This window comes from Trematosphaeria pertusa (assembly GCF_010094035.1).
Source record: "Trematosphaeria pertusa strain CBS 122368 unplaced genomic scaffold BU26scaffold_1, whole genome shotgun sequence".
Classification (NCBI taxonomy): Eukaryota; Fungi; Ascomycota; class Dothideomycetes; order Pleosporales; family Trematosphaeriaceae; genus Trematosphaeria; species Trematosphaeria pertusa.
Window position 1 is genome coordinate 4,794,190 of NW_022987212.1, and position 27,352 is coordinate 4,821,541.

Sequence of the window (27,352 nt, forward strand, 5' to 3'; positions counted from 1 at the left end):
CGATCAGCGCATCCGTCGTAAAGCGCTGCTTCGTAGCCGCCAGCCGCCGCAACTCCTGAACCAGATGCTGCTTCAGCACCTCCCCTTCTTTCATGTACACCGGGTTATCCAGACTGAAGCCCCAGGGCAGCAGTTTCGCCACGTAAATCGGTATCCGCTCCATGAGGTCAATGGCATCGGGAAGGTGCACATACACGCGCTGTATGTTCTTGATCTTCTCTGCGTCACCTTCTTTCGCTGTTTCATCGTCTATCTCCGGGACCCAGCCGTCCGTCGCGGCCGCTCCGAGCTTCGCGAGCCAATCTACCGCTTCTTGCTTGAGGCGCTGGCAGGCGATGCGGTGGCGCCACCAGGGTAACTCGTCAGGGGCGATGATGGAGGCGCGGTCAGTGAGCACGGGGTTGATGAAGCGGCAGGTGGGGCAGCGCCAGTACTTTTTGTCAGGGTCAACTTCGTTGGGGAACATTTTGCCACGCCCTGTTGCAGCGAGCAAGCGTCTTGTTAGCTTTATCATATGGGAAGGAATGGAGAGGAAAGCAGGGGAGGGGAAACGTACCAGCCTCGTCAACTAGTGCGGTTAGACACTCGAGACAGAGATAGTGTCCGCATTTGAGAAGACAGGCGTACTCGCTGTCGTCCCACCATTCACGGAAGCAGAGGCAGGGATCGCCTGGGACCTGGTGCTTGTTTCGTTCCCGGTAGATTTTGACGACGGATTTGTCCACGTCGGGGCGAGGACGCCTGTTCCAGACCACAGTACATTATCAGCAATGCCTTTCCAAAACATCGCAGGCGGACAGGACGAAGGATAGATGCCGAAGAACATACCATTTCGTCAGCGGCGCGGGGATATTCAGACGATCCATATTCTCCCTCGCGCTCCAGAACGCCCGGTCGAATTTGCCTTGATACAGATCCTACACATTTCAAACGACCTGTGGTCAGCAGCCATCTTCCTATCCCCTCCATACATCCTTGCAAAGGAAGGAGAACTCACATGTAACCTCATCCACCAACTATCATGCCCCTCCCCCTGCGCCGTCGGCGGCCTCAAGTTATACCACTCCCCCACCCCAATCTCATAAACATCCTCATCCCTCGCATACCTCCCCTCATCCGTTCCTCCCAACGGCACAACAGTTGTCCTCTTCACAACATACACCAGCGGGCCCTCCTTCCTCAGCTTAAATTTCCCACTCTCTAGCAATGTATTCCCCTGATATGCCACAACCCTCCTCATCGCGCGACCTAGCGCATTCTCACTCTTCTTGTCGCGCGCCTTCTCTCCCGCGATCCAGGCGTCGAACTGGGCTCGCGTGGGCGCAGGACGGCCTGCAGGCGTGATGGTTAGGAAGACGGTGCCTTCAGGGCCGCCGAAGGAGGACCGGCCTAGTGGGCGCGAGCGTTTGGTGGGGTTTGCGGGGGGTTGGAGACGTAGATTGGAGAGCGGGTAGTTGAGGGGAGAGGGGTAGATGTAGCGGGTTACGTGGTTGGGGGAGAGGAAGGAGCCGTTGCCGCGGAAGAAGAATTCCGAGGAGGAAGGATGAGGAGATAAATGGTGAGCCTTTTTCATGGTTAGAAAACGAAACCGAAGATAGAAAGCTTGTGTGAAGAAAGAAGAAAGTGTGGGGGGTGTGCGTCCTCAAAAAGTACGTTGGAGTGATGCTGCTGGCTGGTGAGCAGCGTTTGAGGGATGCGAAGAGTGACCTGACACGCATTGTGCGGTATGTGAAGGCAGTACATTGCCTGTACTTGCTATTGATGAATGAGGAGCATTTTGTTATATTGATATTTGATGCTGGACCGCGTATTATAGTATGCATGTTCGCATGATGATTGAAATAGAGGATTGATGTGCTTCAAAATGTCGCTGGATGGGTTAGTTACATAAGCCGACAGAGCTGTCGAACGTAATCTTACCCAGTCGCATGTACGTTCCGTCTCCTTTCCATATTGTAAACTTACGAGCACTTCCCCCACTTAGGCTGGCACCAATTCGCGGCACCGCAGAAATCAGTCTGCGCAACACGTCAGTCAACATCCTGAACCTCCCGATAACCGTTCGTCCTAAACAAAGCATAGCAATCACTTACCCCCGTGCCACAGAAGTTGCTGCCGGAACAGCACAGCCCACTAGCACACTTCTTATTGACAATCGGCCCGCAGCTCCCGCCAGCCTGCGCAGTTCCCGCTCCACTCGTCGGCTCCGGCGGCTTCGTCTCGGTATCGCACTTGCCATAGCCTGCCTGGCATCCAGTGCCACAATACAAGCTCTGGTCCTGGATATCGTTCTTAGGGCCGCAGTGACCCGCGGAGGAGCAGCAGCGATAGAAGTAGCCGTTCAAACCGGCGCCGGGGCAGGACACACCGCCCTGAGCACTGCCGCACACGTCGATGACCGGGATGGAGGAGGCGTAGGGCGAGGAGGTGGAGGTGGGCTTTTTGGTGCTCGAAGTTTTGAGAGTGGTGGAAGCGCCGTTCTTGCAGGATGAGCCTGTGCCGGAGTACTGCTTCAGGCAGGTTGCTGGATCGCAGTGGGCAGGAGTAGTGTCGCACTTGAGATGGTGTTAATAGGTTCAAGAGTCGTAATTGAATCTATGTGGGAAAGTTGGACGTACCCAGCCATACTGGCTACCTATGGATGAGTTAGTATCCGCTCATTGTTCTCGAGAGGGATACTTACAGCATTTCCCAGCCGCGCAAACCTGATTTTGATACTGCGGTCCGCAATTCTGCGCCAAAGCCATAGAAGCCAGCGAGGCCGCAACAAGCGCGAAGACTCTCATTATGATTAAGAATACCTCAACCGCTTAACCAAAACGCGAATGACTACGTAACGGACCAGCGAACGGACACTGCACAAACACGCAGCTTTTTCCACAACCAAACAGTATGAAATGCCAGAAGTCGACAAGATGTAGAGTGCGGCCCAGCTCCTCTTTATGTATTGCAATTTATTAATAGGCCCCTAAGCACTCTCCGACCCAATCAAGCGCCCACCCGCTCCGGCCAACTCCACGAGCGCCCTAAAAACTAGTCTCCGCGGCTGGGGCCCGTTGAGGCTGAGATTTGATGGCGATGGACGTCAATGCGCCGCTGTCATTCGCCAGCGCGGCCAGGCTCCTAGAAACGATCGTGTTCGCGAGGATGCTTTACCGGATGTGGGTTGTGAGTAAGCGAAGAATCCGTCGGCAGCGCACATGAAACAAGAATTCGCGGACGTCCGGGCAAATGGACGGCCGAATACGAGTACCGGCAACTAGAATCTGGTTAGAATAGGAGAGAAAAGTTGGTAATTCGCACCACGCCTCGGAGGCGATGTTTACGAGAAGAGAAGCGGTGATGAAAGGATCTGCAGTGTATCACTGGAATTTTGTCAACGTAAACACAGCGATGCGCGCCGTCTTATCTGCATCTTGAGTTGAGAACCAACAAGAGTGTAACACGTGCTGAAGAGGAGCCATAATAAGGAGGGCAAGGTTAGCAGCCTGTGGTGGAACAACTGTCGACATCTCTCAGTGTTGGACCTGAGTTAAGCATACGCCAAGCGCTAAACCTGGGGCCAATCATTGCTTACCCCTGATCCAACGCCTAGTTGGCGCCACAAAGCTTCGGGGCGTGAGCTTAAATGTGCAAGGCGCCGGCCGCGGAGGTCCCCACATTGATCGAACACGGTAATTGTTTGTCAAGAATTCATTTCGCTTTTCGTATCTACCATTCGCCGGGCTAGGTCTGTCCAAGCTAAACGGCATGCAGATCGCTCGCTATAATACATTGCGTTGCTCCGAATGCATATGAGGGCGTGGAGAAACGAAGAAAGCAGACGCTTGTAGTGTAGCGAGAGAACAACCTTTAGGTGCCGACCTGGATAAGGTATCCGCCATCAACTGGGATGGTCTGCCCATTCAGGTACTGGCAGCTCGCGGCAAAGAGAACGGCAGCAGCCATATCGCGGTCGTTCCCGGGTCGCTGGGACGGTAGCCCTCCCTTGTGCTCCTTGGGCATCTCACTCTTCTGATTCTCGTTGCTATCCTGGGTCGTCATCTCGCTCGGGAAAACACCTGGTGCAATGCTGTTCACGCGGATCTTGAAGCCCGCCTTCGCAATCTCGGCAGCCAAAAGCTTGTTGAGGTGGACTTGGGCGCCCTTGCTCGCGTTATACGAGAAGTGTCCCTGAGAAATGCGAACCAATCCAGAGATACTAGTGATGTTGATCACACACCCAGACCATCCGTACTGCATATCTGTTGACTTCTGGAGCAGAGGGAGGAAGCCGGTCGTCATGAGGTATGGACCGACGACGTTGGTTGCGTAGACCGACGTCCACTCGTCAACCGAGGTAGGCTCGAGAAGGTTCTTGCGCAGCTCCTCTGGGTCATCCGCCTGTGTGCTGGTCTTCGGGGCGGCGATTCCGGCGTTGTTGACCAATATGCAAAGGCACTTCTCGCGGGATTCAATCTCCTTCACGATTTTCCTGGCGATATTAGCAAAGAAGTTTGGACGGAGTACAGATAAGCCTACTGAACGCCTTCCTTGCTCGCTACATCTCCTTGGATAGGGATGATCTGGCCAGCAATATCCTTACCATAGACCTCTGCGACGCGGTCGAGCTTCTCCTCCGTCCTGCCGACAATGTAGACCTTCGCTCCATTGACGGCAAGGGCCTGAGTGATCATCAACCCAATGCCCGAGCCTCCTCCAGTCACCAAGGCGACTTTGTCTTTGACATTGAACACCTCCCCAAGCAGCATGTCCGCATTGTTCGACATTTCGTGGTACGATCGAGAGAGCTGGTTATGTATCTGCTTTGTTCGAGCTTGTGCAATTGTCTGGATTTGATTGCTCATGCGAGACGTTCGGTACGAAGAAGGGAGGATTGAGGGGCAAGTCGACATATAAATTACTGGTGCGAGGCGACTCTGACGATAGTTGACGTCACGGCTAATTCGTCCGAGAGAGCGTACGGCGCGCGTCAGGGTGACATTCGAGGACCTTGCTGAGTACATGACGACGCATCGAGTGAGTAATAGCAGCTGCAGATGCAATTGAGCAGTAGAGAGGGAAATGGAAGCTATTTTGCGAGTGCAAAAGCGGTTCTGATATGCGGGCGGAAACGTGGCTGTCAGGCCGCTGAGCCCTGATCAACGTTACCATTACATCACCTTTCCAGGAACTTTCCGGAAAATATCGTGTCACAACTGCCCGGTGCTTTTGGGGAGGATTTGGGATGGCAGAGGGAAGCACGACGGTCTAGGCTTGACGAGAGCTTTGTGGCTGGAGGCATACGCCACAGCTGCTTAGTCACGTATTCCACAACCCTTCCACCACGAACTACCCTTTGGAAATGCTGTGTATCACGACTGAGATAATAGAACAAGGCCTAGAGATGTGTATGGCTGCACCACGAATACAATGTACAGATATCTGGCCACTTGACCCCGGTGCCTGGGAATAACGCCAAGAGGAGTCTAGGGATTGGAGACCCTCCTACGTACATCACAGGTAGGGCAAGAGCCAGAGGTATCACATACAGCCAAAGTTAAGTACTTGTCAAGTCATTCCATTAATGAGGATAGTTCGATGGACGCGATTTTTTACGTACCACGCGCTATCGAACATCTGGCTTCCCAAACGAAGCGTATCTACGATTCAGACAAGGTATCCGACAGATCCGAACACTCCTCTGCCAGCCGATCAATATCCTCAATCAAATCCTCGTGGGGGGACATTGGCGCGAGCTTCCTAGGTACGTCATTCACATCGGCAGCCGTCAGCCTTTCATTCTCCTACATCAACGCTTTCATCTGGTTCTTCAGCGCATCCAGCTCCTCCTTATGCCGCGCCTCGCGCTGCTCAGCTTCCCACTCCAGCTCAGCCGTACGCTTCGCTACCTCGGCCTCGAGGTTTAGAGCCGCACGCTGCAGATCAGCTTCCAGGCTAGAAATCTTGTCCTCGCGCTCGAGATCGGATTTTACGGCGGCCTTTTCCACTTGCTGGAGCTTACCCTGCAGCTTCCTAACCTCCTCGTTCTTGGCCTGGAGTTTCTGTTCAAAGGCCTCACACTCCGCTTCCCGCCGCTCAAACGCGGCATCCACACGCTTATTCGCGTCCTCGTGTTCCTTAGCAGCCGCGGCAGCGACCTGAGCAGCCTGCTTCTCCAACGCCTTGGTCAGCCTAACATACTTCCGATTAATCTGTTTGTGTTTAGCAAGATCAGCGGCTAGGATGTTGTTCTCAGAGGTGAGCAGTTTGACTTCTTGCTCCTCGCGTTCATTGGAGAGGGTCTCGATGGAGAGTTCGTGCTCGTGGATGAGAGCGCGGGTGCGAGCGAGTTCGTCCGCCTGTTCCTTGATGAGGTTGAACTGCGTCGCGTTGTCTGCGGTGAGGCCGTCGAGTTGGGCCTGGAGGGTTGTGAGTTTAGTGCTGTCTTCCGGAGGATTAGCATTCTTCTTTAGAGAAGCTATTTCGGCTTCGAGCTTCTCGACTTCAGCTTCCTTCTCACAAAGACTCCGTTTGACGTTTTTGTAGCAATCAGCTTTGAAGCTAACGGATTCTTGGAGCTGGACAAGCTGCTGCTGAAGGTCTTGATTAGTAGTCTGCTCAAACTCGAGCTTGTCTTCGGCATTGTCTTTCAGCGTAAGAAGTGCCCTATAGCGCTCGTCGCTGGTGGTGAGTTGCTTGGTCTTGCTCTCAGTCGCTGCCTCAGCGGCCCCCAGCCGGTCGCGAAGGGCCTCCATTTCAGCTTCATTATCGGCCTTCAGCTGCTGAACTTCGGCCTCCTTCTCTGCGAAGAGGGTAGACATCCGCTCAACTTCGTTTTGCAGATCTAGATTCTGTTTAAGAAGTGCATTAGCATCTACGGGCTCCTGGGAGTTGGGGAGCCCCTTCAAAAATTCAAGCTCCTGGATCTTGTCAGCCTTAGCCGCGATCTCGTCACGCACAAACTCATTCCACTCCACGAGCTCGGCAACCCGCTTCTCAAGGATGCTAAGGGTATCCTCGTTACCATGAGCCGAGCGATGCATGTCCTCGTGGGATTGCTTCAGGGAATCCAGAAGGGCCTCGCGCTCCTCAAGCTGCGTTTTGAGTTCCTTAAGTTCGCTGTCTTTCTTCTCCAGGTCAGCACTCAGAGCCTGGACTAGACCACGATTCATGTCGCTTTCGTCCTGGAGGTCCTGTATGGACTTACCAACCGAAGGTGTGAGAGATGGAGCTGGAGACACCATGGCGGACGGCGCAGCAGATGGCGTGTTACGCTTGAACGGGGAGAAGATCCGGACTCGTGAAGGTGTGGAGGGAGCTGGGGAGAGGGCACCTTGTGCGGAGTTTCCGTTGGCCGCCGGGGCCAAAGAAATGGTGGGCGTAGACAAGCCCTCCGAAGTTGGCGAGTTAGCCATTGCGCTAGGAGGTTGAGCGATCCGCATGTCTGTGCTACTGATGAGAATTCGGGGTTGGCACACCCTAGTGGGCAAGTGTATCAACTTATAGCGGCAACCTCGGGGAACAATGACACTAACTGCGACATTGTGGATGAACACAGCAAAACCGAACAATGTAGGTTGATCGTCTCGAACAGGGTGGGGAGTGAAACGTTGTGAAGATTCCGAGAACTGAACAATGTAAGTTTGAACTGGGACAGAATGATGCTGAGACCCGATCTTTGCCGGTGGAGTGTTTGAAATGGTATGTTCATCATAATACACATTTACATTGGCCGCGCATGAGCCTCATGCCACTTATTCAGCGTCCGCAGATTCTTATAGTTGCTCGATGTGTCCTTCGCTCCCGTGCCCTCCCTAGCTCATATCGGTGTCTTAACCAGCTCGGTAACTTGCTGCTCGATCGCTTTGTCGTCGAGGCCTGTCGCACCATGAGTTAATTTAGAGTCCTTAATCATGGCGAATGATTCATGCCCATACCTTTCAGAGCGATCATCTTCTCTTTGCCGAATTCTATAAGCGACATGTCAGCATTTGCTCTGAATCCTATTCGCAGTCCCATCCTCCATCCCAAGTCAACCGGCCTGTGCCGTCTCTTCTCTCCCACAATTCTTCCGTCCCCTTTTTCTAAAGAGATATGACGCACCGTATCTCGCATAGACTTTAGGCTCGATGCCGCTGGCTTCTCGGATCATGATGGGCGTGTGCGGGTTGTGCTTCTTCATGGTGGGGTACGTCCGGGTGAGGAAGTTCCTGGTATACAATCAGCAAATGCTCCTCATTTGCGCCCTTCATAGAGCCCCGGTCCTGTTAGGCGCAGTACACATGGAGTGATGGGTTCCTCGGGCTGAGTGGTCGCATACCTCATTGGCGCGCTCTGCTCGCTCGTCTGGCAGAACAGGAACCTCAGCTCCCTCAATTGCTTCGCGAATCCGTATTTCGACGCCATCGTGTCCCGTAAGCGTGTCGCGTGGGTAACAATCGCTGTTCGTGCTCGTCAGTCGTCAACGTCGAAGGTCGGCTCAAGCTTGAAGCCCGCACGCCACACTAACCCCGATATGCACTAGCCAATCGGAGCCAGCCCCAACGTAATCCCGAAGACCTTCGTCAACACTCTTCGGACCCGACAGCGGTGGCTTCCACGACTCACACTTCGCTCCCCATCTCCACTCAATTCCTCCATCCTCTCCTCGACGGCTGCGATACAGTGAGGAGAGACGCAGTCAACATGTCGTTCCGCCCTGGATCCCGCATCTTCAACAACTTCCGCCCCTTCTTCCGACAACCGCTGCTTCGCCGACGAGTCGGGACCGCCGCGGCGCCCGGGGAGCAGAGTGGATTTGCGAAGCTATGGAATAGTCCTGTTGGGCCGAAGACGGTGCATTTTTGGTATGTCTATATCTCTTTACAAACCCCGACAAACACCAGGACCTTTAAACAATACACCGCCTGCGGCTCCCCGTCGGCGCATCCCAACACATTCACAGCACGATTACTAACGCTCACACTGTAGGGCACCCATCATGAAATGGGCCCTCGTCCTCACCGGCGCCTCCGACTTCACACGCCCCGCCGAACAGCTCTCTCTTACGCAGAACTTCGCGCTCCTGTGCACCGGCGCCATCTGGACCCGCTGGTGCTTCATCATCAGGCCCAAGAACATCTTCCTCGCTTCGGTCAACTTCTGCCTGTTCATCGTGGGCGCCGCTCAGGTCGGCAGGATATTGAACTATCAGCAGAGCCTGAAGAAGGCGGAGGGACAGGCGGCGAAGGAGGGCAAGGTTTTGGAGGGCGAACTGAAGGATGTGGCGGGGAAGGCCGAGAAGGCTGTCAAGTCGTAGAGCGGTAAAGGGGAGAGGAGTGATTCGGAGAGAGTGTGGTTCAACATGAGCGACCATAATGGCTTGCTAGAGCTATCTATGCGAGCGGTTTTCGGGCTTTTGGCAATGGGGCGGAATCGGACTGTACAACTTACTTCCTTCTTTGATCCGTGCAGGCGTTTATTTGCTTGACCTTCGAATATTAGGGTAGGCACTTTCCATTCCATAGAGTCAAATGCTTTTTAGAAACAGCAACAAACTCGTCCGACGATCTTCGTGCATCATGACGAACCTTGGAAGTAGACAAACAAAACCCCATCCTCAGACTACTGTCCTTGTGCTGCGATTAAAACCCCAGTGAACCGCCATACCCCACCTCTGAGCAACGATGTCCGCAGCCTTCGACTCTGGCCGAAGTGCTCGAACCGGCTTATGCTCTTCTTCTTCCACTCTACAACCCTAAACTTCCATGCTCTTTCCTCTTCCCTGAGATGTCGTTCAACGAGGTTACCGAATGTACAAGTCCCCTCCCCAGTGACACGTAAACATGCCTGCGATTCCCCAAGAACGGAGTGTGCGTGTAGTTTACACGGGAAGTGGGGAGAGGGCAGACCCGTGCTACTCTTTAGCTCTCAAGGGGATTCGAGAAGGTCTCCTTTCAGCCTTTTGCTCCAGGTGTCCTCGGCCCTTGACGCAGCCATCCATCAAGCGTTCTTTCATTCCCACCTCCTTCTCCAACGTTGCAGAGCGCGAATTCATCGCTATCCACCAGTTAGGTCAGCGCTACCAGGAGTCAAGCTCTCAGGCCTCCTCACCTTCCACAACGCGACCTTCGCAACCTTGCTTCTAATTCCTCAATCTCGATGCTCGGCCCCCCTAGCACAAACAACACCCGCTCAAACACAACCTCCCACAGCCCCCACAACACGACCCGACGCCCTCACAGCACGCAAGCACGCACCCCCACACCGCCGCAAAGCAGCTCGCGAACAGATCGACGCCCCACGGCCCGCTGTGCTCGCAGCAGCGCTGGTACCCGCCCAGACAGCCGTCCTGGCGCGACTGGGAGACGGTGAAGTCTTCGGGGGTACCGCTGGTGACGGGGGCGTAGTTCATTGTATGGAAACGAGGGTTTGGGAAGATATGAATTTAAAGTTGGGAGGGGTGCAATGTAGATAGGGAGGAGGACGGAAGGAAGGGAGAAAGGATAAAGCAAAGATAAGGAGAAGGAAGGAAGGAAGAAGGAAAGAAGGGAAGGAGGAAGAAAAGATAGTTACGGCAGACTTCGGGAGGTAGATAGGACAGAATAGTGGAAACCCATCGACCTTTTATTAACAGCCGCGAGCTGAAGCAAGAGTTATGAGAGGAGCAGGCAGAGCAACGTGCCGCGATGTGATGAAACGCTGCGTCCCTTCAGCCCCAATCCTTCCGACGCGCTCAGCCACGACCGCTGCATATTTGGAGCTATTCAATACAATGCAGTCTCAGGGGCTTTTTCTTTTCTTTCTCGGGTATGAGACGTAGCTGCACTCTTGATGGAAGCTAATTCGAACGTATTCAACGTGTATATATTATGTTATGTGGTATCTGGAGCTGTATCCAGCAAATGGGTATCTTAACGCCTCCCTATCCTGCACAAACGAAAAAAAAAACCAAATATCTACGAAGAAGCCATTCTCGAGGGTATATGTGCGAGTAATCATCAAAAGTTCGTCATGAAAAGGAGGCACGGAATACACCCACATCTTCACACCCTGATCAGCACATTCACACCAATCCCTCTCGCCTCGCGGATACAGCAAGCCAGACACGTGCGTCCTACACGTCCAACGAGCGCATGCAGGCCCTTCTCCGCGCACCAAGCACGAGCAAGAAGCTCCAGATCTTTCGACGAGCGTGCATCAAGGACGAGGACGGTCTTGTTGTCGTCCTTCGCGTCGCCCTCCTCTTTCTCCTCCTTGGGTGAGTTTTGAGAAGAAAGAGATGGGGACATATACCCGTGCATCGTGAATGGAAGGATGAAGTTCTGATCCAGCACCTCTGTCGCAGGGACGATCTTGTATTTGTAGGACACATGCAGTGGATGCGCGTTCATTGGCTCAGACTTCGGTGTCGAGGACGTGCCGGGCTCTTCGTCAGGAATAGGAGACCAAACACGTGTGGGACCTATCGCCGGTGAATCAGGCGGGTGCGATAGTAGTGGTTCGTACCCATGGCTGTTGCGGCGGCTGAGATGGCGCGACGAACGGCCGCTTGCACTCCGTGTGCTATGGGTGCTGCGCTTCGACGATGAGCGCGATAGCTGTGTCTGGGAGCGCTTGAGGATCTGCGGTAGGTTTGGTGTCGAGGATGCTGCAGGCGGCGTGCACGGCCACGAGGTGATGAAATGGACGTCCTTCGACAACGTTAAAGCGAGGGATCCTCCGCGCGCGAGAGACGTGAATGTAATCGATGCAACATGCGATTCGGCTTCGGACCCGGGGGTCGAGTTGACGTCCTGTTCCAGTGAGTCCGCGTTCACAGGACTCAGATTCCAATGAGACAATTCCACTGAAGGAATTGGTGGCGTGTCTGGATCGCTGGGGAGCGCGAGATCTTCCGGCTTGACGGAGGTGAGCTCGTGACCTGGGATGACGGCTGAATCCCGGGCGACCATGTCCCCTCCGGCTGCAATCCGGGCGGGTTGTTCGGATTGAAGCTGATCGTTGTTGATGGCATACCAGCCGTCCGGTAGTGCTTCCGGTAGCGTTGTAAATGTAACCCAGCCCATGCACTCAACAGCGCCTTCGATGCACCCTAGAACACGAGCAACAACAGAAGCCTTGCTCCACCAAGTCCTCCCACCGTAGATGAAGCCGCCATAAAGGTTCGCTGAGTCTCCCAGAGCGGCGATTGCCAGCTTGTCATTCTCAAGCAAGGTCGACATCAAGAAGTGTGAGATGGCTTCGCCAGGCAGAACAAGGCCAGTAAGGTACGAACGACTGAGCCAACCACCAACGTTCAGGGCATGATCAGGACCATCGGCATGGGCCAACAGTGTGGTCGAGAGCGGTACCTGAAGTGAATTGTTTCTGCTGAGAGGAGGTTTGCCGATATGCCCAAAGTAACTGTCAAGGAGACCGTTAGAGCGCGGCGTTGTCAACGGTGTCCCATACACGCTGATTGACGATGGAGTGCTGGGATCCAGGAACCTGCCATGCGGAGAAGGTAAAGGAACGGGCTCCTGGCTGGTTTCCGGGACACCCAGCTTGAGCGCTAAATTCTTTAGAAGAAGATCGATCCCTGGCCATCGCACTGTTTCTGCGAAATGAAAAAGGCCGGCGAGTTGGCGTGCTTGATGCTGCGGGAGGAGAATGATGTCCGCTTTGTTATCTGCCTCAGATGAGCCCTTGGGCGCGCTGGAGCTTAGCATGGATAAAAGCCCTCGCGATTTTTGCTCAGGTATAGGAATATTCACATCGCCTTCTTTGACGACAAGTATGTTTTCCAGAAACCGTCGAGCTAGGACCAAGTCCCAGCCCGTCTTCCGGGTCTTGAGTTTCAAAAAGCCCTCAAGATCTTGCGGGCTGACATGCATCTGGCTTTTGACGTCATCAACATCCAAGCTAGTAACAGCATCTAGCCGGAGCAGCAGCTCGCAGGCTAAAAGGATTTGTAGGAGAAGAATGTCCCGCTCGCTCCAGAGTGGCTGAGTGTCGTGCTCGGGCACTAGATCGGAGTCGCTCCAGAGAATCTGGCCCAACCGAATCCGCCATTCCACGAGACCGAAATCGTGCCACACGCCTTTCAACCCCAGGATCTTAAGCAGTGTATCGATCTGGACCTTCATACCTGTGGGATCATCCGCAGTGCTGTCGTAGCCTGGCGGAGTCAGGAACTTTCCGAAGAGATTCGCGTACAGATCTCCAGACGATTGATTGTTGAGAATCGTCATACGTTCCGGACTGTCCTGGAAAGCTTCAAAGAGATCGCCGAGCTCTACAAGTCGGTCGTGCACCATGCTCATGTCCACTGCTCGAATGCCAAGTCTCTCCGGCTTGCTCTGCATCTGCTCCTTATTCCTCACGGCTTCCAAGAAGCCATTGCTCGACTGGGACTGCTGGAGGTCGGTGATGAGATTGTCGGATTGCGGCAGTTCGAGGAAGTGTACAAAGCCGATAGTGCCAGGCTCGAGCCCCTGCGCACTGAGCATGCTGGGGACCTCGACTATATCCACATCATATCCAGTGTATTTCTTTTCTTCCTCTGAAGGCCGTTGTTGATCCGGAAGATGTTGACGCAACGTAGCAGCGGAAAAAGCAGGCTGGGCGAGCTGAACCGAGTCTGAGACGTCCTTGACAGCCAATTCCTCATTCCAAGGAAAAGTCGCCCTAGGAAAGGCATGGCTTTCCGTGTTCTTGATCCAAAAGTGGGGTGCTCCTGAAAAGAGAGCATGGATGTGTTCCTCGCTGAGCGGTTCCACCTTTGGCTCCTCCTTGTGCTCCTCCTTTGCTTCTAGGGCGGGCGGTTGCTCGGCCTTGTCTGTTCTAGGGCTCGAGACCTCGGCCGACGCGCTCGATTTGCGCGGCTTCGTCGACTCGGTGATTTTGGAGTCTCGGGCGGGCTTCCGTGCGGCATCTTTATCGGCGGGGACAGGAATCTTCGACACGAAGGGGGCCATTAGCTTGTGTACTGACGTAGACAGCGGGGCGGGACGGGCAAGAGCAGATGGGCGTACAGATGCGGCATCCTTATCCTCCGGCTTCTTCTGCTTCCTCGATCTAAAGAAGTCGGCCAGCCGCTGCCGCTTGCTTCTTTTCTGCTCCGCTTTAGCAGCAGGCACGTCGACGGCGCTCTGCTTCAGGCGCTTCCGCAGCGGCATGTCGAGGGGGAAGGGATGCGGCGTGGGCGGATGCACGACGACGCATGCTGGTGGGCTATAAAGGATTCCTGTAAGGCGCGGCCCTGGCGGTGGACAATTTAAAAGGAGACGGCATGTTTCGCATGCTCAGGTCAAACAGGGCAGCCATCCTGGGCCGCCACCATCGTGGGATTCGTAGGCAAGAGCCGCCGTTCCCTGTCACGCATCCCGCCTATCGCTGCATCTCCACACATGACGCCCGCCTATCGATTGTCGCGCGGCCGCGTGGTCGAGGCACGCCAGTGAATAGCTGCATTGGCCGCCCACATTATTCACTCTGCTCGATCCAAGAATTCACATGGCATTTGACGCGGGGAGAACACGCTTCCTGCCTTTGACGCAATGCTGCAGCGAGAGGCGCGTCCGTTCGCCCATGGTAAACGAGCTGAGCCCACACGACGCGGCTAATGTTCTCGACCGCCGGAACGCCAAGCCCCAAATTTCCCGAGCCTTGTTCGATGCTAGCGTCTCGATTAGTCATCTAGAGCCGTTGATCACAGTGCTATCACACTCCTCGACAAGCTTAGGATACTGCGTTGGTGAGGTGGACATGCCGTGTCTGGCTAACTGCATATTGCACATGATAATGATTTCCAATTTCGAGTGCTGAGTACAAACGGCTAATGAGAGACGCAGAAATTCAAACCATCCACTTTTTTTCCGCCTTCAGTCTGGCTACTACTTGCACTTGTACCAGGCAACACAACCACCAGGGCCCCCGCCCGCGCACCACGTGAAGTCATACTGGCAGGAACATCCCCCATCACAAGTAGCCCAGCTCCCTGAACAATGCTCGCCGCACGTCGCCGCCGCTGCGCGACGACCAGGCGCATCTCTCTTGAAAGGCGGAACGCCCAGCTCGGCCGCTTCGGCAGTGATGATCTTGAGGGCGCCGGTGTATGCGTCGTACAGTTCTGGATACGCATCGGCGAAACCGGCTTGCAGCACGTCGAGGACGACGCAGCTGCCGTCTGCGTTCGTGAGGTAGAGGCCCTGGGGGCCGACGACGGGGAACTCGTCGGCGGGCTTGGCGGCATAGAAGGCATCGTAGTCGAGCGACTTGCAGCCTGTGAAACCTGCTGCCGCGGCGGGACCGACGGCTAGCAGTGAAGCGAGGAGGACGACGGCCTTGGTGGCCATTGTGAGCGTTTGAATGTTTGAATGGATGCTTGGAGGATGCGAAGATATATGGACTGACGAGGATTGACCGCGCTGTCGATAGCTCTGATGAGTGCGCAGACGGCGTCTTTTTATACTTGTCTATCGGTGAGCTAGATGGATTCCAATCCCTGGGCTATCGCTATGAAGATCCCGCATTTCCGGGTCTGCGATGCTTCCTTCCCAAGTTCGAGAGCTTCCAAAGGTTGGGTTTCGAGCCACCGGCATCCTGCGAATCCATCTATCAACTGACAACCAGTGCTCTACCGGCAGAGCTTCCGTGAGTTTCCTGTGCGGAATCTCGATCCGGGACGTTTGCGAGACCCGTAGGAAGAACTTGAGTCGCTCCTGAGTTTGAGAACGGCATTGACTGGCGGGCGAGAGAAAGGAAAGGGGCGGCCAACAGTTGTCTTCACGTACGGTTGACCAGAGCACCGCAAGAAGTAACCGGACTCCCAACAGTACTCGGTGTACGCTTTACGTGAATACGGGGTCTTTAGGCTATTCAGATGGTTATGAGAAACTTTATCACGCGACGTAGAAAAGAGTCAAACACATAGTCTCGGAGTCGCGGCAGCGATACCGTACGTAGGATTAGCTGCCCAGGCGTGTTGGAACACCGCAACACGATGTCCTTGTGCAATCACGCTCCAGGGTGAACATCTGAGGAGGCGATGGAGAGTTGCTCCACTGAGGTTTGATGTGACGGTTGGCCTGGGAGCGAAGACTGAGCGGTTGTCCGCACCCGCGGGCCGGGCAGTAGTAGAGAATGGTCGCTGGTGCGCTACGTATACCTCCGCACACGCATCCACAGAAAACATAGAAGGAAATCCGTCGGGGATCACGGAAAGCACCGGAAAAGAATCCTTCCCAGGCTGCGATTTCTGCATGGGACACCCATTCGCGGGTCGGCATGGAAAGATATCCCTTCCGTTCTTGACGTCGCGGTACCTGAAGTAAAATAGCTCGTCTCACATCCCATTTGAGCCAAGGCTGAATGAACAATTGGCAAGGTCAGGAGTGGCGACTCCCAACTGTAGAGACGAATCCTGCGGGCATTCCTTTGCTCCTCGACGATTATTCAGCGCACCTAAAAAGGGTTAGCTAACTACGTATACGAGCCTTTCAACAAGCGATGCAATTCAACTAAGCGGATGCTCTTATGTTTCCTTCTATCTGTATCGAATACAATGCTCTATCTTCCTCTAACGGCTTATTCTGGTAGGGTTCGCGCATGTAGAGTGCACTCTGCACCCCATTGGTCACCCATCCCGTGACGCCGTAACACAACATGACGCGCGCCTAGCTCCTCTCTTCGCAGCTTGTTTCCTGCTGCAGACCCCTTCCAAAGAGCACGCTACTCCCTCCAGCATGGGCTTGTTCGAAGACGCGCTGAGGACCCTAGACGACATCAGCCACGAAGTCGGGAAGCACGCCAGCCACGCTGCAGCAGATGTCGGCAAGGCTGTAAACGGCATCGGGCAAGAGGTCAACAAGCACATCGACCCTGCAACCTGGAGCACTCTCGCAAACTTCGGCGAAGAAGCTGGAAAGCACGTCGGCGCCACGGCGGACGACATCTGGAAAGCGCTGCTCGGTGCGGGAGAGGAGATGGGGGAAAAGGCTGGGCCTCTGGCGGACGATGCTCGACACGCGCTTGCTGGCCTCGGACAAGAGGCTGGGAAGCACATCGGGGGAGCGGTTGAGGATGCAAAGAAGATCGAGTGGGAGAAACTGCCAGCGGAGATCAAGGAGTGGATCGAGAAGCACCCTGGGGAAACCGCTGGTCTTGCTGCTGGTGTGCTCGCTGCTCCTTTAGCCATGGCTGCAGTTCCTCCAGCTCTTGCGGCTGTTGGATTCACTGCTGAAGGGGTGGCTCTTGGTACGTACTCGCTTCGTCACTGCTTCGTTCGATCCATACCGGGAGGCTGACTGCTACAGGATCCGCTGCGGCTGGGATTCAGTCGGGCATCGGAAACGTCGCTGTGAATAGTCTCTTTGCTACGCTCATGAGCGCTGGTCAGGGAGGCGCTGGTCTTGCGGCCGTCCAGGGAGTTGTTGGAGGCGTGGCTGGCGTGGCTGGCGTGGCTGGCGTTGGTGGTGCTGCGGTTCCAGTTCTGATGGCGGCAGCGAGCGACCGTAAAAAGGAAGCGAATGAAAGCGACAATATCAACGAGCAGAAAAGCGCGATGGATTTCAAAGAGGGTGGTGATCCCGATCAGGAATACGCTGACATCCAGCCTGGAGATCTGACGGCGAATCTTTAGACGACAAGGAGCAGAGCGCAAACTCGTAGGACACCCAACTAATATTTTTGCACGATATATTTCTCCGGCTTCCCAGAAACCCTTCTGTTTCATGTTCGCGCCTGCTCCAAGTGGTTCCGTGAGATTGCGTCCTCCCTTCACCCCATTGGTCGCTTTTCATGGTTACACAGCATAACGTGTTTGCCTTGTAGCTATCAGCTCCTCAGCCTTGCTTCTCCCCTCCTCTCCACGCCACACCACACAACCTCACACAAGCCATACGGGCGATGATGGCACTCATCGGAAATGCATGGAAAGCACTCGACGGCTTCGGCCAAGAAGCCGGCAGGAACATGATGGGCGGCGCTGCCATCGAAGCTGCAAAGGCGTGGAAGTATGTCAGCAATTTCAGTCAAGAAGCGGGCAAGAGTATCGGAAACGCTGCGGGCAATACGAAAGATTGGGTCGTCAAGCATCCGGGTCAGACTGTGGGAATGGTGGGATGCGTGGCCGCTGCGCCCGTTGCTATCGCTGTTGCGCCACTGGCCTTGGGCGCTGTGGGCTTTGGGTCTGGTGGAGTCGTTGCTGGTACGTTGATCCTCGCGCTTCCTTCCCTTCCGTCCAGTTCAGTTACACAGTTGGAGCTTGTCAGGCTGATTTGTGGAACAGGATCCGCTGCCGCTGCTGCTCAAGCATCGATTGGTAACGTCGTCGCTGGAAGTACGTTCGCCGTTCTTCAAAGCGCTGGAGCGGGAGGTGCTGGCCTTGCTGTGGTTAACGGTGTAGTGGGGACTGCCGCTACTGCGGTAGCGGTTGGTGCGACGGCTCCAGGTCTTGTTCGGGCTGCCAGGGAGGGTAAGGAGGAGAATGAGGATGCAGACTCCGAGAAGGAACCTAAGGATGAAGGCCATCGCGGCCCCAAGGAGGAGGACCCAGAAGACGAGGACTCAAGGCAGAATGACTGAAGAGAAGATTGGTCTATGAGACCACATGGGTCTCAGGGCTAGTGGAAGCTTGAACTGTTGAAGCCTTGGATGTAGTACTCTCACGGTTTGTCTCGGAGGGGTTTTGGCGGATCGATGTGAAAGAGTGCTTGCTGGACATTCCCTCCCAAGTCCAACACTCGGGAATTATGGCGCTTCGCATAACTCATGCTTCTAGAAGGATAAAGGATCTTTCCGTTCAGCCTCTCTAAGTGTTCACCTTTACTCCGCCGATTCACCGATCTCACTCGTGGACCCTATCTTATTTAAGCCAAAGGACCTCCGTCCTCTTCAGCCATATCCGCAACCGACTTGCCATAACCTCGCAATCCGCAAGACACCCTCTCTCACTATACCGACACAACTCCAAGCCAACTGCGCTGTCACCATGGTCTGGGGAACACCTTGGAACGCCGATTGCAACCAGACCAACGATGCTCTCAAGGACAGCACTAGCTGGAGCAAGACGACTAAGATTGCGGGCATAGTAGGCCTTACCGGTGCTGTGACGGTCGGCTGGCCGCTTGCCCTCGGGGCCGCTGGATGGGGCGCTGAAGGAGTTAGTGCAGGTATGCTACATTTCAGCTTCCCGTCTTATGAGTGTAGTCGCTGACTCATAGATCGAATAGGATCCCTCGCCGCGGGTATGCAAGGTTCGAATGTCGTTGCCGGATCTGCCTTCGCGTTTGCGCAGAGTGCCGGGGCTGGAGGAGCTGCTGCTGGCATCCTCAACGGGATCACCTGGGGCGCTGGAGGTATGGTGGCTGTGCGTGAGGCGTTTAGAGGCAGCAATGCGGAGGACAATGCCAACGAGGGCGGCAAGGTGCATGGCAATGGTGAGGAGAAGGAAGGCTAGACCGGCTCAGGAGGTGAAGGAACGGATAGCGTGCAACAGAGGCAAGGCCTGATCCCATACAATGCCCTTCCCTCTGCGAGGTCAGTATGCCGGCTACCGGAAATTCAGCAGTCCGAATAAGAAAGAAGATGCAATTGATCAAATCGAGCGTGTTTTCATTTCCCTCAATCAGGCATCCACGTCCACCGCTCCTTCCTCGCCCTCAATTCAGTGACCTTAATTCCCCACACCATCTATCACACGACCTTGGCGGCCTTAGTACCCTGGAATCCCCAAGGCACTAATCCCTCTGCTCTATTATCTTTCTACCTTTCTTCCCGCTCCCCCATCCGCTCGCTCCATCGCCCTCGCGGCTTGCGCATCGACTGCTCAACCACACCTCAACCCTCAACCGCCACCGCCATGCCACCCACCTACACCTACAGCACCTCTCCCCACGAACCCGCCCCATCCTCCCTCCCCGCTCGAACCCGCTCCGCCATAACCTCCGCCCTCGCCGGCCCAACAACATACCTCTTCTCCAACCCGACGCAAACCCGCAAACTCGCCACCAAATACGCTGTCCCCCTCGCCAGCGCCGGTCTGGCCAGCCCCCTGCTCTCGCTCCTCCCTCTCGGGCCCCTCGGGCCCCTCCTCGGGCTTCTAGCAACCGCCTTCGCGCGCTTCAAGGTGCGGCAGAACTGCGCGGGGAGCTACTACGCGCTGCTTCACGCGGCGGGACTGGCGGGCGTGAGGGGCCAGGTGTGCGCGCTGCTGAGCTTTATGAGTCTGGGGGCTGTGTTTGGTGCGTCTCTTCTCTCTTTCTTCCTTGTCTCGCCCGGCGAAGTGGACGCTGACGCGACGAAATAGGTGCACCGGGCGCCGCGGCGCAGTCCTGGTTCAGCACGCTCGTTGTGTCTAGTGGTGGATTTCAAGCTCCCCTTGTCGGTCTCGCGCTCTCCGTGTTCACAAATGTGTTGGGTGGGTTTGGCGTGCTTCCGGGTATTCTGGGCGGCAGCAGCGCGAATGCGCTCATCCGCGAGCTGGAGTCTATTGCAGTGTTCTCGGGGTTGCGGTGGAGTCTCGATCGAACTCTGGAGCTGTGGCAGCGCTTCGTCAAGTCGCTTTGGGGCGTCACCATGCTAAAGTTCGTTGGAGGTGGTGAAGAGAAGGGGCCCGAGAATATGAACGAGACCAAGGAGAGCTGGAAGTCGAGACTGGCGACGACTTTGGTTGAGAAAGTCGGATGGCGGAACCCCGTCGCTTCCCGCTCGCCCCAAGAGAACCTGAAACCGGAGGAGCGTCTCAATGAATGGGAAATGGTAGGTGGCGACTACGTCAAACGCGAGGAGACAAAGCCGCAGCTTCCAGGCGCTTTCCCCGACAGCACATACAACCTAGGCGACGACTGGATGCAATTTGACGACCAAGATATAGAGGGCTCTTTCATCTTCGACCTGGATAATCATTAAATGGAACCGTGATGACGCAGTGTAGATTGAGGGGGAAATGGAAGCATACGGCGATATCTTCCAAAACGACGTTTACGACACGCAGCCTAGACAGATATTTAGCAGAGCGATGTGATATAGAGAAAATGAATTCATGAATCACTCAATTGAGATACTACTACCAAGCGATGCTGCCCGCTAGAGCTTCATACTCGGTTTCCCTCACCATATTATTGAGTGGGCGCTTCGCGGAGTGAGGTGTGGTATCGGGTCCTGTGCACGCAATCTTGCATTATCGTAAGGACATGAATTGCATTTGCCCTATTGCCAGACCCTATATTGATGCAGGTATCGGGCCCCTTGGTCCAGAAAGAAGATGAAGCATGCCATCATCCCATCCGCATCCCTTTTCCGCCCATGCAGCAACCCTTCTCTCAGGAAAGAAAGCGTATACCCCCGGGAAAAAACTCCGTCGCCCCACCACATCACCGATCGCCTTAACGAGTCCTCGCCTGCACCTTGGGCGCAGCGCCCTTGGCACCCTGCTTGCTGGCAATCTTCTGGGCCTGGCCGCGTGCGGCGGCGGAGGCGGACTTTGCCTTCTCGGCCTTCTTCTTGGACTCGGCGGCGGCTTTCTTCTCCTTGCCCTCCTTGATGGCTTGGGCGCGGGCGGCGGAGCGGGCCTCGGGGCGCATGGCGCGGCGCTCCTTGATCACGTCGAGGGAGGCACCGACGATGGCGCGCTGGTGCTTGACGGTGCGGCGGCTACGCTTCTTCGCGACTTCCTGTTGGTTGGGGTGGTTAGCTGTGCTCGATCATCCGACTCAAGAATGCTGGATGGACTGGCGAGTATGGGTGCTGAGCGCAATGTCCTGCTTCGTCCGGTTGTTGGCTGCGTGCGAGATGTACGGTCCGATTGATGTCATATCGCGCTCCATCCCCAACACCCCATCGACCAGGTAAATTGGAAAATAATTGCGTCCGACTAACCTCAGAGATACCCTTCTTGTGCTGCCTCCGATAGAGAGTCGTCCAGGCGATCCGACGCGGGTTCTTGCGCTGCAGGAACAGACTCTCCGTCTTGCCATTCTGGAATCGGAAGATCTTGCTGTCACCGCGGACGTAGAGCTTGCCCTATAATAGCACCATCAGCCCCTATCCCATCAATTGTCCAATTCCCGCTTTCTCCCTCGTCGCTGCACCTTCTCGTCGTGATGTTGCGGAATTCGAGCAGTGGCCGAGGGTCGAAATTGGGGGCGTAACGCACCTTGCCCGGGTATATTTTCTGGCCGCTGAAGGTATCGTCGTAGGTACGCATGTTGGCGGTGTTGACGCAGTACCTGTTTGTTAGTAGTCGGGGTAGTCTTTAAGTCCGATGATTTTGAGGTTCGTGGTGCCTCGCTTTGTGTGTCGGCTGTACTGTTAGTCCGGCTTGGCAAGAGCCGCATGTGGCTGGTGAGAGCTCAGCCACGTCACGTGGTAGCCCACACTCCAGATCGGACGACGAAAAGTGGTTGCTTTGTGGATGAAACAAATGTGAAGTAAATGAAGTACGAACAGTCTCGCTCGTTGGTTGGTCATAGCTCTCATTCATCAACTCGTCATTGAACTGTGCTATTACAGCCACACCCTCTCCGCACCTCAGGAACAAGCGCTTAGTAAACATACTCTCCATAATTATACTCCTTCACTTTTGTTTGTACATCCTCCACGCACCACCATTAGAAGCCCTGACCGTCATTCAAATACAGGAAAATCCCTCATGACACCATGTCAAATGCTGCACGCCTTCGAAACCATGCAAGGCAAGATAGAGAAAGTGAGAAAACATGAAAACAACGCCCGTTCTACTTGGAGACCAAGGTAGAATCATTACGCAATTAACGTACCTGCTGATAGCTTCCGTGGATTTTGGCGAATGCAGATGTATTCGTGCTCGTATATCGGGGTCCAATGTGGAGGGAAAGGGTGGTCGAAGAGGTCGGTGTCGATGTTGGCGTAAGGGTATCGGGTATCCAGTCGAAGAAAACCAATCCTTACATCCAAGCCATCAACATCCAAGCAAAGTAAACCAGGCCCTAATCCAACTCCATGCCCTGCTAACATGCCAAAGCATACCCAGTCAAGATACAACCCTAGACCATAGAGTGGTGCAACGGGGTATCCAAGACACTTACCGGGCGATCGACCCCTGATCCGATCACGTCTCATCAGCTCAAGACCTCACACATAGCGGCCTTCTTCTCCTCGTCCTCGACAAGGATGCACCTAGCACGGCATACGTCTTCGATGATATCGACAACCTTGCGGAAACTAGAAGCGGCACCGCGGGTCTGCGTAAACCGAGCGAGGCACAGATTTGCGCGGCGGCCATGCTCGAGGACAACAAAAAGCTCGATGATAAGCGAAACTGGCTTGAGCTTGAGATCTAGATGGATGATAAGTTAGCTTGCAATCACTGATAGGGCGAAACATTACGGAAAGACACCGAAGGGACTCCTTCAAAATCCAACATGAAGACATTGCCTTCGAGAGACCACGCGGCGAACAATAGCTGGATATACTTACGGTTGTTCTTATCAATTCGAGCATTGATCACGTTCGTAGCGCGGTCGAAGTTGACGTCCCGGACACCGAATCGCTGCCAGTCACGCAGCAGACGCACGAGGTCTTGTCGTACCTTGCCGCGACCGACATGGAAGCATAGGACCTTGCTAGCAGGCTTAATGTGCAAGAAGCGAGAGAGCCAATTCATCTGGAATTCGGGAGGGCCAGAACGCGCGGATGTTTCCGGTCCATTCTCAGGACCCAGTTCGAAGCTAGAGAGAATGGAGGAGGTGCTAAAGTTGTCTGCTGTAAGAGACACCCTGTCAGTCCGAGCGGCTGCATGAAGGTAAAATGAGGATGGGATGGGAGCTGGCAGGCTACCCAGAAAGCGGAAATGGAGTGGGCTGTACTCACCACCTAGTTCCATGGGCCTCTTGCCCTTATCATCTTTCTGCTTCTTGCCGAACAAACCAAAGAATCCCTTTCGCGCTCCACCACCCTCGCTCTTACCGACGGTCGTGCCGCAACCACGCATGGGAAACTCGCTGCTGCTGCTACCAGTTGACTGCTTCGTCGCGTGCTTAGCGATGTCGGGGCTCGGACCAGAGATCCTAGGAAGATCGTTCTTGATACGGTCATCCAAGCCCTGCCATGCCTCAGGAATCTGCAATCGGCTGGTGCTTGGCTTTGGCTTCGGCTGATGCTCCTGCGGGCGGTCCCTCTCCTCTGGAGTGCGGCGAAACCAGGACGACTTCTTTTTCTTGACGGTAGCCTCCTTCTCAAGAATCTCAACGGGCACAGCTGCTGCCTCCTCATTTGTCCGTGTAGCCGGAGGATTATTCTGGGCTGACTGGTGAGAAGTCTGGCGTGGCCATGGCACCGCTGTGGTGTCATTAGCAGCCCTCGAAGACGTGCTCGCACCACTCCGCTTTCGTATATTGAGCGGAGCAATCCTCGTGGGGGACTGGTCCACAAGACGAATCGTAGTATGATCGGTCACTGCCCGGCGTCCTTGCATGTTAGGCCTGACGGGATCAGTAACAGCTCTATAGGAAGGACCATCAAGCTCGAACAAGTCTTCGTCTGCCTTCGCTTCCTCGGGAATGACATGCAAAGGAACGGATTGCTCAGGGGACTTTGCAGGAGCAGATGATGTACGCTTCGCTCCATTGGTAGATGGCACCATAAGTCGATCTAGGTGCTCTATGACTTCGACGAAGTGCTCCGTGTTGTCGCCACTCTCATCAAGCCGTCGAGCAAATTCTGCTCGTGTCTCTGCAAGCTTACGATGAATGAACGTATTCGGGGTCTCATTCGGAACGGGCGGAAGCGGCCGGTTCTGCATCGTCGCCCTGTTGTTCGGTGTCGCCAACGCAGCACTACCGCCTGAGTCTCTGTTGGATATAGAAGTGGGAGGGGTATTATACTCAGATGCACCTTCGCCTGTCGCACGGACACTGGAGCCAATGGACGCACGATTGAACGCCTCCTCCATGACCTTTTCGAGTTCAGTGCTAACTTTGCGAGCTTCCTTCTGAATGTACTTGCTAGGGCTCTCGGGCTTGCGCACCCTCAGGCGTGGTACCATTGGGCTAGCAGCAGTCCTGCTCACTGTCCGTATAGAAGGAGAGCCTTGGACGGTGCTGGGTCTGTGCGAAAGCACCGATGACCCGACAGAGTCTCGATAGCTGAGGATGCTGCGCTGTTCCGGTGTATACTGAACAGTACCGTCCGCGGTGCTAGCGGTAGCCGCGGAAGATCGACGCAAGTGCGCGAAGCTGACTCCACGTCTACCCAAGCGGCCAGGTCGAACTACAACGGGCGGACTACTAGGCCAATGCGAGCTGGCCATCGAAGATCGGGAAACTGATCTACGCCCCACCGATCGCTGAGATGGAGTGCTTCGCTTCGAGGAGCCTCGCGAGATGGCAGAGCTATGCTTTGAGTTTGTCAGAGCCTTAACTCGCAGCGAGCTCCCTGTACGATGGCCCAAGGCTGTGGTTGGACGCAATTTTCGGCTTCCGTTGCTGGGTCCGCGATGCACCGTGACGTTCTGATGGACGACCTGACTAGGAATTATAGGTGCCCTTGACGCTCGGAAAGGATCGTAGCTAGCCTCGGACGACGGCGGCTCATAGAAACTGTGTTTCGAATACATGTGCTCGTCATTGAGGATCGAGTACCCAGACTGTGACCGCTTGTGCTTCTTGGAAGACGGTAACTGCAACATATCGCGACTAGTAGGGGCCATCGGCCGGTTGTGGTGATGGTCGCTGTTCGAGTATGTGATAGGATGATGGGGGTTAGGCACATAGTTCTCCAACTGATCATTCTGATACTTCAGAAGGGCCGCGTAGAAGTATTTCTCTTGGTTGGCACTATCACAATTAGCAAGTCTGGTCCAGACAAGGCAAGGGTTTCACTTACTCCTGGTTTAGAAGTCGCTGTATTATCATCTCCTCCTTCTCGCTGTGCCATAGGGTGCGCATGTAGCGGAGAATTTCGCGGTCAATGGTCGACCGTGTCAAGGTCGTCCACTCGTCGATCTTTGGCATTGGCCCGATCCACTGTTCGACCCTAGCATTTGCGCCCGTGAATCCAAGCTCTTCATCATACTTGCGCAAAAAAGGATGTTTCCAAATCTCGTCGATGGCAATGCGACGCCGAGGGTCTGCTACTAGGATCCGGCGAATGAGGTCTTGCGCTTCGCGAGAGAGACCGTCGGGCATAACATAGTCGGCGCGAGCAATAGCGCGGAAGAGATACTTGAGATCCCTGTCATCGCCTGAGTAGTTGAAGGGAGGCACTCCGCTAAGCAAGACGTAGAGTATGACGCCGCAGCTCCAAATGTCTGCTTTTCCGCCGTCATAAGATTGTGTCCGAATGACCTCAGGCGCGGCATAGTGCGGACTGCCACATGGTGTGGTAAGCTTCTTGCCCTGCGGTTGCAGAGCCGCCATGCCGAAGTCGACTAGCTTGATCTGCATATTGTCTCTATCCAACAGAATGTTCTCTGGCTTCAGATCGCGATGGTGAATGTTGATTCGGTGGCAGTAGAACAGCGCGGCAATGATCTGTCGGAAAATGTGGACGACCTGGATTTCCGGCAGGCCGCCTTGTTCACCAATGTAGCTGAACAACTCGCCTCCTTCGATGTATTCCATAACCAGGTAGCTGATATAAGTCAGGACAAGCTTCAAAGGGCTGACGCGGCTGGAGATACTTACAGTTCGTTGCGGTTCTCCCAGATATCATATAGACGGACAATGTTGGGGTGATCCAAAAGCTTCATGATGCAGATTTCGCGCTCCAAGCCGAAGGGTATGACCTTCCCGCCCGGGTATAAGGTCGGGTCGTTCTCCGCGCTCTTAACCAGGTTGGCCAAGCTCAATGCTCGCACCTTGTCCGCCGTCGCTTTCGATATGATTTTTGCGGCTCCGTACTGACCGGTGACGCTGTGTCGTACGACGCGCACTCTACCGCAGCCTCCCTTGCCAATTGTCCTACCCAAATGCCACGGTCCGATGTGCGTCTTGCGACGGGAGCCTGCATTGGAAGCATTCGTGCTTGCGTTTGAGACCTCAGAATCGCGCTTGGGGTTGTGTGGTCGGTACTCTTCGTTGATGACGGCGGAGATGCGCTTGTTTTGGGGAGACGGGCTCAGCTGGGGCTCATGCCGAACAGAGAGTGTGCCATTCGGCACTATGGACACATTGTGGGGGAGTGGCGGCGGCGAGGAGGATACAGCGCCGGGGCTCGGTTTCTGTCCTCCATACTGAGGAGAGCGAGAGCCGGGGCGGTTGTTTTGATTAGCCCGGAGTGTAGCATCGTCCCCAAAGGCGCGTCGACGAGTCGGCGGGCGCCCATGAAAGGCGTGGTCCATGGTCTGCGAATTGGGGTCGCTGCTGGTGAGACGGAAGCTCCTCGACAGCGGCCGAACTCGCTATAGAATGGGTGAGGTAAAGTGATGGGC

The 27,352-nt window shown here is 55.0% G+C and overlaps 14 protein-coding genes across 14 annotated transcripts; 6 read left to right on the top strand and 8 right to left on the bottom strand.

Annotated features, from left to right (window-relative positions):
• Nucleotides 1-1,961: 1,961 nt before the first annotated feature.
• Nucleotides 1,962-2,786, bottom strand: BU26DRAFT_527417 (carbohydrate-binding module family 18 protein; the record flags this gene model as incomplete). The annotated part of the gene is made up of 4 exons (XM_033830776.1): nt 1,962-2,018; nt 2,094-2,555; nt 2,619-2,635; nt 2,684-2,786. 4 exons carry the CDS (start codon nt 2,784-2,786, stop codon nt 1,962-1,964), a joined length of 639 nt encoding a protein of 212 aa, XP_033692383.1.
• Nucleotides 2,787-3,852: 1,066 nt separating this feature from the next.
• Nucleotides 3,853-4,769, bottom strand: BU26DRAFT_558772 (NAD(P)-binding protein; the record flags this gene model as incomplete). Its single annotated transcript, XM_033832603.1, has 2 exons — nt 3,853-4,474; nt 4,522-4,769. The coding sequence occupies 2 exons, from the start codon at nt 4,767-4,769 to the stop codon at nt 3,853-3,855; spliced, it is 870 nt and encodes a 289-aa protein (XP_033692384.1).
• Nucleotides 4,770-5,445: 676 nt separating this feature from the next.
• On the bottom strand, nt 5,446-7,456 carry BU26DRAFT_599891 (uncharacterized protein). The gene has a single exon (XM_033835127.1). The coding sequence runs from the start codon at nt 7,422-7,424 to the stop codon at nt 5,787-5,789; it is 1,638 nt and encodes a 545-aa protein (XP_033692385.1). The 5' UTR covers nt 7,425-7,456; the 3' UTR covers nt 5,446-5,786.
• Nucleotides 7,457-7,603: 147 nt separating this feature from the next.
• BU26DRAFT_446799 (NADH-ubiquinone oxidoreductase-like protein 105 kDa subunit) lies at nt 7,604-8,388 on the bottom strand (the record flags this gene model as incomplete). The annotated part of the gene is made up of 4 exons (XM_033824631.1): nt 7,604-7,860; nt 7,920-7,952; nt 8,086-8,192; nt 8,303-8,388. 4 exons carry the CDS (start codon nt 8,386-8,388, stop codon nt 7,802-7,804), a joined length of 285 nt encoding a protein of 94 aa, XP_033692386.1. The 3' UTR covers nt 7,604-7,801.
• Nucleotides 8,389-8,590: 202 nt separating this feature from the next.
• On the top strand, nt 8,591-9,568 carry BU26DRAFT_546452 (UPF0041-domain-containing protein). The gene is made up of 2 exons (XM_033831841.1): nt 8,591-8,828; nt 8,953-9,568. Exons 1-2 carry the CDS (start codon nt 8,668-8,670, stop codon nt 9,278-9,280), a joined length of 489 nt encoding a protein of 162 aa, XP_033692387.1. The 5' UTR covers nt 8,591-8,667; the 3' UTR covers nt 9,281-9,568.
• Nucleotides 9,569-10,094: 526 nt separating this feature from the next.
• Nucleotides 10,095-10,484, top strand: BU26DRAFT_514074 (uncharacterized protein). The gene has a single exon (XM_033827755.1). The coding sequence runs from the start codon at nt 10,123-10,125 to the stop codon at nt 10,333-10,335; it is 213 nt and encodes a 70-aa protein (XP_033692388.1). The 5' UTR covers nt 10,095-10,122; the 3' UTR covers nt 10,336-10,484.
• A 428-nt stretch (nt 10,485-10,912) lies between these two features.
• On the bottom strand, nt 10,913-14,289 carry BU26DRAFT_514075 (uncharacterized protein). The gene is made up of 2 exons (XM_033827756.1): nt 13,977-14,289; nt 10,913-13,898 (listed from the first exon to the last, which is right to left on the bottom strand). Exons 1-2 carry the CDS (start codon nt 14,118-14,120, stop codon nt 11,007-11,009), a joined length of 3,036 nt encoding a protein of 1,011 aa, XP_033692389.1. The 5' UTR covers nt 14,121-14,289; the 3' UTR covers nt 10,913-11,006.
• Nucleotides 14,290-14,680: 391 nt separating this feature from the next.
• Nucleotides 14,681-15,430, bottom strand: BU26DRAFT_514076 (uncharacterized protein). Its single transcript, XM_033827757.1, has one exon. The coding sequence runs from the start codon at nt 15,297-15,299 to the stop codon at nt 14,838-14,840; it is 462 nt and encodes a 153-aa protein (XP_033692390.1). The 5' UTR covers nt 15,300-15,430; the 3' UTR covers nt 14,681-14,837.
• Nucleotides 15,431-16,477: 1,047 nt separating this feature from the next.
• On the top strand, nt 16,478-17,932 carry BU26DRAFT_514078 (uncharacterized protein). Its single transcript, XM_033827758.1, has 2 exons — nt 16,478-17,199; nt 17,259-17,932. The coding sequence occupies exons 1-2, from the start codon at nt 16,689-16,691 to the stop codon at nt 17,582-17,584; spliced, it is 837 nt and encodes a 278-aa protein (XP_033692391.1). The 5' UTR covers nt 16,478-16,688; the 3' UTR covers nt 17,585-17,932.
• BU26DRAFT_42843 (uncharacterized protein) lies at nt 17,515-18,641 on the top strand. Its single transcript, XM_033823785.1, has 2 exons — nt 17,515-18,151; nt 18,233-18,641. Exons 1-2 carry the CDS (start codon nt 17,851-17,853, stop codon nt 18,526-18,528), a joined length of 597 nt encoding a protein of 198 aa, XP_033692392.1. The 5' UTR covers nt 17,515-17,850; the 3' UTR covers nt 18,529-18,641.
• A 293-nt stretch (nt 18,642-18,934) lies between these two features.
• BU26DRAFT_558780 (uncharacterized protein) lies at nt 18,935-19,402 on the top strand (the record flags this gene model as incomplete). Its single annotated transcript, XM_033832604.1, has 2 exons — nt 18,935-19,115; nt 19,176-19,402. 2 exons carry the CDS (start codon nt 18,935-18,937, stop codon nt 19,400-19,402), a joined length of 408 nt encoding a protein of 135 aa, XP_033692393.1.
• A 402-nt stretch (nt 19,403-19,804) lies between these two features.
• BU26DRAFT_558781 (uncharacterized protein) lies at nt 19,805-20,853 on the top strand (the record flags this gene model as incomplete). Its single annotated transcript, XM_033832605.1, has 2 exons — nt 19,805-20,186; nt 20,252-20,853. 2 exons carry the CDS (start codon nt 19,805-19,807, stop codon nt 20,851-20,853), a joined length of 984 nt encoding a protein of 327 aa, XP_033692394.1.
• Nucleotides 20,854-20,994: 141 nt separating this feature from the next.
• On the bottom strand, nt 20,995-22,150 carry BU26DRAFT_599899 (uncharacterized protein; the record flags this gene model as incomplete). The annotated part of the gene is made up of 3 exons (XM_033835128.1): nt 20,995-21,617; nt 21,823-21,966; nt 22,100-22,150. The coding sequence occupies 3 exons, from the start codon at nt 22,148-22,150 to the stop codon at nt 21,330-21,332; spliced, it is 483 nt and encodes a 160-aa protein (XP_033692395.1). The 3' UTR covers nt 20,995-21,329.
• Nucleotides 22,151-23,042: 892 nt separating this feature from the next.
• Nucleotides 23,043-27,262, bottom strand: BU26DRAFT_527422 (Pkinase-domain-containing protein; the record flags this gene model as incomplete). The annotated part of the gene is made up of 5 exons (XM_033830777.1): nt 23,043-23,260; nt 23,401-23,685; nt 23,794-25,757; nt 25,807-26,553; nt 26,607-27,262. 5 exons carry the CDS (start codon nt 27,260-27,262, stop codon nt 23,043-23,045), a joined length of 3,870 nt encoding a protein of 1,289 aa, XP_033692396.1.
• Nucleotides 27,263-27,352: the final 90 nt, after the last annotated feature.